The following is a 10,887-nucleotide window of genomic DNA, read 5'->3' as shown; positions in this document are numbered from 1 at the left end:
TCAAAAAAGTGGAATTTGAAGCACTGCATTTTCCTCATTGTACTTATACTTTAACACCACTGATTTCTTCCCCCCACCTCGAATTTACAACTTCCCAATGCCTTGTGCAATATGTATATTATATACATAATGTAGTTCAGAAAAACACTTACTCCATTCACAGAATAGATTATAAAACTACATAATATGCTGTACTGTCCTTCATGTTCTAATGACAATACACTGGAGAAGGCTCAGGTATATTTTAAATGAAAACGATACAACATCCAAGAGCACTTCCAGGCACAATGATAAATATTTTTAAGCACGTGTACAAGGCAGCATATCTTCAATATGCAAATTATATCAATTGAAGTGAAGGTAGACTAAGGAGCCTGCTGACGCTCATTCACGTTCCTTAATGAAGTTGAGGGACGCCGCTGAAAGCACAACACTGTTAAGAGTCTGCAATGCAATCAGACGCCATAGAGACATCAAATCCATTTCACGCACTGTCAATTAATGACAAGTCTTTCCTCATTCCAATTTTGCATCTGCAATTACCCATCTCAGATAACTCCACGCTGTTCCTCGTGGGAATGGTGATGAAACACGAAAGAGACTGCAGCGTCCCAAGCAGTCTGAAGGACGGTGTCTCGCAGTCCACGTTTATCTGCACAGTGATTCCACTGAGAGAGATCCGATGTACAATCTGAGCCTTCAGGGGGAGGGCGCACCTGGTGTCCATTCACACATCGACGACACTTCAACCTGCAGAAAGGAAACAGGTGGTCACGTTAGTGAGCTTCAGATACGCACAACTAATAAATGTACAGAAATTTACAAACCCATTGCGGGTGATTAATTAAGGAAATAAGGGACACTGTTCTGAATTCGAGAACGATTGACAGGTCACAGTTTAGACCTTTAACTAGATGGATGTTCTAAGTACTCCTCTTGCTTTCAGTGCCTTACGCCAGTGTTCTGACCTGAATGCTACAGATTCAACTTTGATCAAGGGGAATCAGCTATGATTTGAGGATCCCCTGATAAACACACAACAACCAGTCTTCAGTGTGTCATTTCCCCATAGTCAGAAGGGGAAAAAATAAAGTCACTCTGGATTGCTGATCTACCTCTCTTGCTAGACAGCAGTTTTCTTGTCAGGGACAATGTGTGGTACAGGGATATAAGGGGAAGAATAATAAAAAGTATATTGAAACCCCCAACTGTGCTTTACACTTTTTCTCTATTAGGTCATCTCCCCCTCTTGTAGTGTGCACTATTTCCTATTCTCAAGTGCCATTTTAAATAAGTCATATCTTGATTTCCCTCTCTCTCCTTGGGGTTTTAATTCTGCTTTGTGTCACCTGCCCTTATTCTTCATATACCCAATGACCTTACCAACATCAGGAGAACAAGGTCAACATCAATCCATACCCTGCCTCTACACCAACTCGTTATACCTCTAAGTTTCCTTGAATTGGTACAATTCAAAATAACTGCTGCTCAAGTTAGCTGTAAAATTGATCCATTATAATAGTTACCTATCGTGTGTGTCGCTGATTGTGCTCTCATTTAGAGTAAAGAGCTCCTTAAGTTCTCCGAGAGAGAAGTGTCGTTCAACATCTTGCTCCTCATCCACTACACAGCTACTCAGTGCCTTCTTATGAGTCTGACGCTGGAAAATCTTCTCCTCAATTGTCCCTGTCTGAAACATCACAGAACACTATTAGGATAAATTATCTTTGGTCCCATTTAATACATTATTTCCATTTATTTTGTGTCTTACCACATCCTAATGTCTCAAAGCTCTTCACACAATGAATTATTTTCTTGAGTACTGAGCCTCTCTCTACTGAAGCAATCATTTTTCATAATATTTTGAAACCTGGACCACATTAACTTCTGATAGGACACTGCACGTGATCAAAAACAGCTTCATTAAAATTAAAGACATAAATAAAGCTCAGCTCAAATTTTTTTTTGTCAGAATTTATGTTAGAAAATGTTTGCTACCAAAACTATCTACAGAAAAGCTCAAAGTTTATTACGGGGATGCTATATTTTCCCTTCCCCTGCAAAAAAAAAACTGCTTTGCAAAATGAGATATCAATGCTGTAGTACCAAAGAGTACATGCTAATGGCACTGCCAAAAGTGCTTTAAAGAATAAGTCATTGAATTAGGTAGCACCATATCACATCATCAGGATGACTCAAAGCACTTCACAACCATGGATTACTTTTGAAGTGTAGTCACTGTTGTTATATGGGCAAACAGAGCAGCCAATTGTGCACAGTAAAATCCCACAAACAGCAATTGAGATGAATGACCAGTAGGAGAACTCACTGCTTTTATAATACCACGGAATCTTTAATGTCCACCCAAACAGGCAGATAGGGCTTTGGTTTAAGCGTTAAACCAAAAAATATCAATTCACAATGTGTACTACTCTCTCAGTAGTGTATTGAAGTGTTAATTTAGATTATGTACTTAAACCCTAGAGTTGGGCTTGAACCCACAATCTTCTAACTCAGAAGTAAGAGTGCTAGCGACAGAGCCAACCTGACACTTAAAAGTAGGATTGAGAAACCAAGCTAACTGAACAAATACAGACAAGTATGATTTATTTGCTTAAATCCATGACAGTCAATTATTTTTAATCCAACTGTTAGTTCTGAAAAATCCAAATAAGCTATGGCAACTGGTGAAAGGGTATTTAAGTGGCTGGATCTGTTCATCAAGATGAGTTATCAGAAGGTGGTTAAACAATTGCACCTTTTATAGGAAAAAACTGAGGTAGATTAGCTGACTCCCAAAGTCAGAAGAGGTTGCAAGAAAGAAAAGGACAACATTTCTAAACATTAATAGTAAAATAGTAAGTCAGTATTGCATTATATTATTCATTATTTTGTCTACTTGAGAAGTTGGATGAAAGACTTTCTACTGTAAATATATAACTATATCATTATTTATTTTTTAAGCTTAAGATATCAAGCGAATAAACAGAGGGCTGATTGTGATGCTCCACTGCTTTCAAAGACAGAAGTGAGAACTTATGGAAGCATGCTAAAGTCCAATGCCTAATAGCAATTACGAAAGAGTTTGCTGTCCCGGCCCCACCTGGCACGTTACCAAAAACTTACCTACATCTGAAGGCATGAATAGACATTGTGAAAGGTACAGGGATTTGGGACTCAGAGAGATCTAAGGTACGAAAGCCGAAATAATATAGGGTAAGAAGATTTTAGAAGCTCAAAAGACATAAGATCACAGTTTCACATGAAGATTGTGCCTCTGATTTACATCAAATTTGTTAATCTTTGTCCCAAATTTCTATTCAAAATACTATCAGCCAGGAATAATTAACAAAGTTTAGTGAAATATCGCACACACAATCCCTATCAAGAGAAATAGAATCTTTCTTGTTTTTTAAAACTACCCCTGTATCTCAATCACTGCAGACAGAAAACACAAAACTTTAAGCCACACTAACTGCTTTGTTCTATATAGGATAACGTAACAACTTGCATTTATATAGCACCTTTAACATAGAAAAACATCCCATGGCGCTTCAGAGGCGTAATCAGACAAAAATGGTTGGCGAGCCAAAGGAGATATTAGAAGAGATGACCAAAAGCTTGGCCAAAGAGGTGGGTTTTCAGGAGAATCTTAAAGTAGAGGAAAATGGAAAGTCAGAGAGGTTTAGGGAAGGAATTCCAGAGGGTAGGACCTAGATGGCTGAAGGCATAGCCATCAGTGGTGGGACGAGGGGAAGGTGGGTGATGCACAAGAGGCCAGATATAGAGGAGTGCACGGGGTTGTAGGGCTGGAGGAGGTTACAAAGGGAGGGGTTAGGCCATGAAGTGATTTAAACACAAAGATGAGAATTTTAAATTGTTGGAATTAGGGTCTGAGAGCCTATGTAGGTCAGCAAGGATAGGGGTGATGGGTGAGTGGAATTTGGTGCGGTTAGGATACGTGCCTCTGAAAGCAGTGACCTCTAGTGATTTGTCATCTCAACCCCAGGACATTACTACCAAATCGGAACATACCGAAAAAAAAATGATCATTCCATTTAATAACATGCAACATTTTGGCTGGCTGGGAGTTTTCGAAAAGCAGCCCATAAGTGAATCACAGGATTTGACAGTCAACAATTTTTAGATTTACTTTACTGACTGATACAGGAATTACATCTTCTGAAAGGGAAATTAAATCACTAATCCAAGCTCTGGATTCTGGTGCATCATAAACTGCACCTCTCATGATTTAGCAGATGATACAAACTTCTTGACTGGATTATTGCCTTCAAATTAAGTTCCAGATCTTCATCGTTTATATGCAGCATCTTAGGATCTTGTGAGAATCTGTGGACAGCAACTGTAACAAACCATCAGATTCTTACCGACAAAAGCCTGTAGATGTAACAAATCTTCTTCTGTCCATCTCGCCATATACGAGCCATCGCTTGTTCATCATTAGCCGGATTCCAGTCTGGATCAAACATGACCAGTCGGTTTGCACCAATCAGATTCAAGCCACACCCACCAGCTTTGCTACTCAGCATGAAGATAAATTCAGGACTCTATAATGAAATGGAATAATAATGAAACCCTTGCAAAACCCAACTTCCAATTGAAAATTTATGACAATTATAAAATAGAATTATAAATATTCACGGCTTTCCTGACTAATCAAGGAGCATCATTTTAAGACATTAGAAGACCTTCTCAACAGGCCAAGAAATGGCCAGGAAGTAAAACTTCAGAATGGATTAACATTTCTGATAGAGATACTTCGTAAGAACTGAATTTCAGCATGAAAAACTAGTTGCATAATTATTTAAACTAGATAGCAGTACTTAATCACGATGTTTGGCATTGAATAAAATACTATATGTTATTGAGAAATATACAATGAGAATGGAGAAGCTTAACTACCATTTTGATTGGGATAACTCAGTTGGGATGAATATAGAAATCCACTTTTACAAAAAGTTTGTATATAGCTGGAATTTGTGCACCATTTTACATGGAGGGATTTTGAAAGGAATCAAACACGAGGAACCATTCTGTACAACCATTGTTTACAATCAAGAGGTTTGATTGTAATTCATGTGCTAATAGTTAGACTTTCTAATGATCAAAAATCACACAAAGGTAGGAAGAGGCAGTGATCTTACAACAGGGAGAATCATAACAAGGAGAGGGTAATGAAGGCAAGAGCATATGCAAAGGATTTGTCAGCAGATATCACTCGTTTTAACACAGGCTGAGCTTAACATCATGTGACAATTTTTCTCCCACTGAGCTTTCTAATCTTCACACATCTTGCTAATTAATGAGAAATTTGCTGTGTGCAAATTGGCTGCCATATTTATCTATAAAACAATAGTGATTACACTTCAAAAGTAATTAATTGCTGCGAAGTACTTTGAGACATCTTGAGGATGTGAAAGATGCTATATAAATGCTAACTCTTTATCTTTCCTGCTCCTCCTCCACATCTCCCTCTCTTCCTGCTCCTCTTCCACATCTCCCTCTCTTCCTGCTCCTCTTCCACTTCTCCCTCTCTTCCTGCTCCTCTTCCACTTCTCCCTCTCTTCCTGCTCCTCCTCCACATCCATTCTCATTCTCCACTTCCTTTCCCTTTTGCTTTATTGCTTTTCTTCCATTTCTTTTCATATAGTGCCATTATTCCTCCGCTTTCTTGTTATAACTTTTGTCACTGCAACATTTCCATCCCCCCTCCCTTTTCTGGAGTTTGGAATGATGTGTGGAGAGACCAAGAGAATTTAAGGAAATGCAGGCAGCTGAAACAGCAGATATACGAGCCAGATTCCAGGCAATCAGGAAGAACACTGCAGCAGTATTAGCACCATTCCAAATAAAAAAAGAGCATTGATTCAGATTCTCCCAACCTCTCAGCTCATCTAAGTTTGAGAACCCTGCAATAAATTATTTAGGAAATTAACTAGATAGCATATCACACACGTCAGCAGAAGTCACACAGTGAAAACAGCCAAAACCAAATCTTGCTAAAAATATCTAAAATGTTACCGACTTTATTGAATCTGTGAAAGATACACTACTTTATACTTGTGTAAATTAAGAAAAGAAAAACCACCAGTTTCATTGCAAATAAAGCAATCTGGCATCTCAATCTCAAGGTGAGCCAACAACTGTCTCATCTTCACCATCTCAATTTGTTGATATGGTGAAGATGAGACAGTTGTTGGCTCACCTTGAATTAATTTTAAGAATTTGATTACTTCCTATCTGCAGCTTCATTTTACTAATCTCAGTACAAGAACCCTGAAAGGTATGATAAAATACTGAAAACCATAATGCCAGGTCAGCCTGAAACAGGATGCAGCTTCGATAAATGTGTAGTTAGCATCAAATAAGGATATCAGGGGCTTGCCAAGTGTCAATGGATAGTTACGCTACCATGCTTTCATAAACATGGAACTTCTATATATAGGTAGAGCAACTCCATTTTTAGTTACTACTATGTTGGAGCGCCAGTGACTTGTCAACTATTGGTTGTGTTGTTTTACATTTCAAGCCCCGTGGCACATTATCTCCATGTAGAGGAATCAGAAATTACTGTATGGCAATAAATTATTGACAAAGACATGTGCTGTCACTTACTGTGGGATTATTAAAACGCTCCACAATCTTGGCCCTCTTTTTTACCGTCATGGTACCATCCAATCTAACATACAGGTATCTGACAGAAGGAAAACACATTAAAATGTTATTCTTCCTTCAGGGAGAAGTAAATATTATACAATACTAAACAACAAGAAACAAACATTCAGCCCATCTGGTTCAGCTACAGGATCCACTTAGTCTGCAGTGTGAATATGGAACTAAAACTACAGCAACATAAAAACTCAACTGGAACAGAAATGAACCAAAGGACCGTCTCACTTTTTTATTTGCATACATATATAATATATACAATTCCCTGTGACTAAAGCTGTGATCTAGAAGCAAAAGCTGCATGGTATCATGTGGCCCATACAACTTCAGGTTTTGTATCTCCATCATCTTTATTGCGTGTTCACCTTTGTCGCACCACCTTTATGGCATCTACCCCAATCCTCAAAATAAATTATTTAAATATAACCCTTAGATTGCTGACAGCTTCAGCTCCCCTCAGCTATCCATTGTTTTCAGCTCAAATACCACAATGTCGAAAAAAAACCACTCAGTTGCAAGAAGTAGTTTAATTACTGTAATATCCCCAAATTACAAAAAAAACACTATTTTCTTTCCGTTTTAATATTCTGCTTGCCACCTCTCCTTCCCCATTCTCTTCTATTTTTGTTACAATTACTTTATTTCAAAATAATAAATCTCAACATTTCTATAAAGAAAGGACTTGCATTTATATAGCACTTTTCATGACCTCAGGATGTCTCAAATCGCTTTATTGCCAAAGTAGTACTTTTGAAGTGTAGTTACTGTTGTAATGTAGGAAACGTGGCAGCCAATTTGCACACCACAAGGTCCCACAAACAGCAATGAGATAATGACCAGTTAATCTATTTTAGTGATCTTGGTTAAGGTATAAATATTGGCCAGGAGACCAGGGAGAACTCTCCTGCTCTTCTTCGAATAGTGCTATGGGATCTTTTACGTTCACCTGAGATGGCAGATGGGACCTCGGTTTAACACCTCATCTGAAAGACGGCACCTCCGACAGTGCAGCACTCCCTCAATTCTGCATTGGTCAGCCTAGATTATGCGCTCATCTCTGGAATGGAACTTGAACCCATAATCTTCTGACTCAGAGGCGAGAATGCTACCATTGAGCCAAGGCGGACACCTGGTAACATTTTTAGAAATTTTTAAATACTGTACTTTTTATTTTTGTATTGCTCGTATCTCAAAATCCATTTTGGAGATTCAATCCACATTAATAAAAAGGCCTCTGACTGGTTGAATATGAGTGCCAAAGGTTCCTTTTTCCATCCAGCAACACTCAGAAGTCTAAAGACTGACATCACAAACACACTTAAGTCAATATCTGATATGATTTTGCAGCATCAGAAAGGAAGCACAATTGGTCAAACTGGTAGCGCTCTCACCTTAATCAGAAAGTTGTGGGTTCAAGCCCCACTCTAAGATTTCAGCACATAATCTAGGTTCACTCTTCGGTTCAGAGGGAATGCTGCATTGGTGTCATTCAGGTGTGTTATTAATCACCACGTTTATACTGTTCAAGTTGACATTAAAGAACCCACTATTTGAAGAGCAGGGAGATCTCCCACTTTGGGATGCCCTGAATGTACAATAAATTGATTCAACACCATTTATACCCATAACAGCCAACGTTTATAGCTGCTGTCATCCTCAGCCCAAATCAGATAACCAAATTCTTGTTGCTGTTTTTTTTCCCCAAAATACTTCGGCTAGTATCTTGTAGGATTTAAGTTACATAATTCCATGTTGAAAGGTTTTTGAAGTAAGGAGAGTTCCTCTTTTCCACATTATGTAGGAAATCCAAACTGGTCCAATATATCATTTGTTTACTTATAATGTCATACAACTCACCTCCTGTCTCTGCAGAGCTTCTCAAACAAATCCAGAGTCTGTGTGTAGTTTGATACTAGCACCACCTTATCCGAACTAGTACTTCGAGTCATGGCCAAGATATAGTCAAGGATAAGCATCTTGCCTGGAACAAAAAACAGTAAAACGTGGAAGGATTAAAAGAATTTGTATTAAAAGTATATTTTCCACGCTGTCACTTAAATATTGAAATAGGAGTATTTCACATGCTGTTCAAGACAAAGGTGTTTGTTTGTAAAGCCCGGACCCTGAATTTCCTCAGGACCTGAGGTATACCTAGGGAGTTACCCAGGGTGATTGCAGGCAGAGTGGAAAATTGGGTGGAACCCGGTTACGCAGGCCTCTGCCCAAAGATAGCAATGAGGGAATTTCCTCTGGCAGCATGGGCGGGACGTAATTTTGCCTGCCCCCAGGAAGCCAGATATCAAAAACATTCAGCCAGAATTCCCACCGTTCGCATATCATCTTCCCTGAATGCACTGCATGCTGGTCCAGCATTTAGTACAATGGAGTAGCACAAATGACAACCACGACAAGTCTTCCAGGTTGAGGTCTTGGCCCGGAACATTCCAGAAAGAAAATTCTGCTCCAGCAAAATCCCCCCTTAATAAAGGGGGACAGTTTGTACTTTATACAGATGCTGCAACCGGACCTTGCCCCCAACAGTAGTTATGATGAGAGAGTTGAGAAAGTTATGGGAGTTTTAATAGAGTTGTTCGAAGTATTTGAAGCATTTGAGGGAGTAAATAGAGATCATTTCTACTAGGTGGTGAAACAGTAACAAGGGAGCATACATTTAGGATTAGTATTAAAAGCATAAAGGGAGAATTTAGAGGAATTCTTTTCATGCAAAGGGTCACTAGGATATGAATTCACTGCAAGAGGCTATTGAAGTAGAGTTCATCGCAGGAACCGGGAATTAGATAAACATTTGAAGAGAAAAGTATTAAAGCGTACAGGGAAAGAGCTTGAAATGGGATTATAGTAATTAGCTTCAATCTCAAGCTCACTGACACAGGCATGATGGTCCAAATGACCTCCTTCTGTCTGAAATTTCCAGAACTGTAGTAATACTAGAAAACATACCGAGGGAAAAAATACCTAACAGTCGCTCTTCACAGGCCTGTTCTGAGTGGGAGACATTTTCTTTTAACATCCTAGTAAGCATCGGTGGTTTATTTTCAAAATAGTGATTAGATCACTGATCTGCAGTGCATTGGGATGCACCACTGTATTGACGCACCCATAATAAATATTTGTAAGCAAACATTTTTCTATAATGTAGAAATAATATAAGCTAGACGTGCATCAGTGAGTCATCTGACTGATATCCTATTACTTTGTTCCCTGACACTTCCTTTGCAAAATTTTCGAGTACCAGTATCAGCTACAAAATATAGAATCATAGAATGGATACTGCACAGAAGGAGGCTATATGGCCCATCGAGCCCATGCTGGCTCTTTGGAAGAGCAATCCAGTTAGTCCCATTCCCGTGCTCTTTCCCCGTAGCCCTGCAAATTTTTTCCTTTCAAATATTTATCCAATTCCTTTTTGAAAGCTACAATTGAATCTGCTTCCACCACAGGGTATTCCAGATCACAACCACTCGCTGCGTAAAAAAGTTTTTCCTTATGTCGCCTTTGGTTCTTTTGCCAATCAAGCACCTTAAATCTGTGTCCTCTGGTTCTCGACCCTTCCACCAATGGAAACAGTTTCTCTTTATTTACTTTATCTAAACCCAATCATTCCAAACATTCATTTAAATCCTATAATGTTAACAACTAGTTGTTGGCACACGCATGTGTATACAGTATTAAAAAAAATAAAGCTTTGCCTGCTGTCAGGCTGAAAGTGGCAGCTGCTTTTACATTGCATCCTTGGTCTCAGGACAGTGAGGTGAGTTTAGTAACATGTGATCAGCCTTCTTGTAAATGAGCTGCACTGAGAACCAAATGTTCAGTACACATGCAGGCTGGCCATGACTTTTTGGAGAAACGTGCACGTGGGAACGTCATGACGTCACTACAGAGGAATGGAGACATTCATGCCTAATAACCTCGTGACAGAAAATCACAACATCATCACTGAAACATGCTGCTATCATTGGCAACAGTCAGCAACACCCAGGTGAAAAACAGGACTTACTCTCACCGATCTAAAGGATCTGGCAGGTTGATGTGGCTGGCAGCTGCAGGAGACGGGCCAAAAAAACAATACAAAAGCATCTGGTGACACCACTGTTTTGCAGACATCACAGGGAGAGAGGCTGCTGTCAATTACACTCAGCAAATAGAAGGAATGCACAGAATGTTTAGATTGGA

At 39.1% G+C, this 10,887-nt stretch overlaps 1 protein-coding gene across 1 annotated transcript in view; it reads right to left on the bottom strand.

Moving 5' to 3' along the window:
• Positions 1-268: 268 nt before the first annotated feature.
• rad54l (RAD54 like) overlaps positions 269-10,887 on the bottom strand; it is a 33,841-nt gene continuing 23,222 nt past the window's right edge. Inside the window, exons 14-18 of the mRNA XM_067989672.1 lie at positions 8,548-8,671; positions 6,637-6,715; positions 4,389-4,568; positions 1,527-1,690; positions 269-750 (exon numbers count right to left, since the gene is read on the bottom strand). Of these exons, the coding sequence (XP_067845773.1) occupies positions 549-750; positions 1,527-1,690; positions 4,389-4,568; positions 6,637-6,715; positions 8,548-8,671 (749 nt within the window). The 3' untranslated portion in view covers positions 269-548. The remainder of the gene's footprint in view (positions 751-1,526; positions 1,691-4,388; positions 4,569-6,636; positions 6,716-8,547; positions 8,672-10,887) is intronic.

The sequence above is a fragment of the Heptranchias perlo genome, chromosome 9 (genome assembly GCF_035084215.1).
Source record: "Heptranchias perlo isolate sHepPer1 chromosome 9, sHepPer1.hap1, whole genome shotgun sequence".
NCBI lineage: Eukaryota > Metazoa > Chordata > Chondrichthyes > Hexanchiformes > Hexanchidae > Heptranchias > Heptranchias perlo.
The sequence above is the reverse complement of the archived record's forward strand: the minus strand, read 5'-3'. Positions and strand labels throughout refer to the sequence as shown.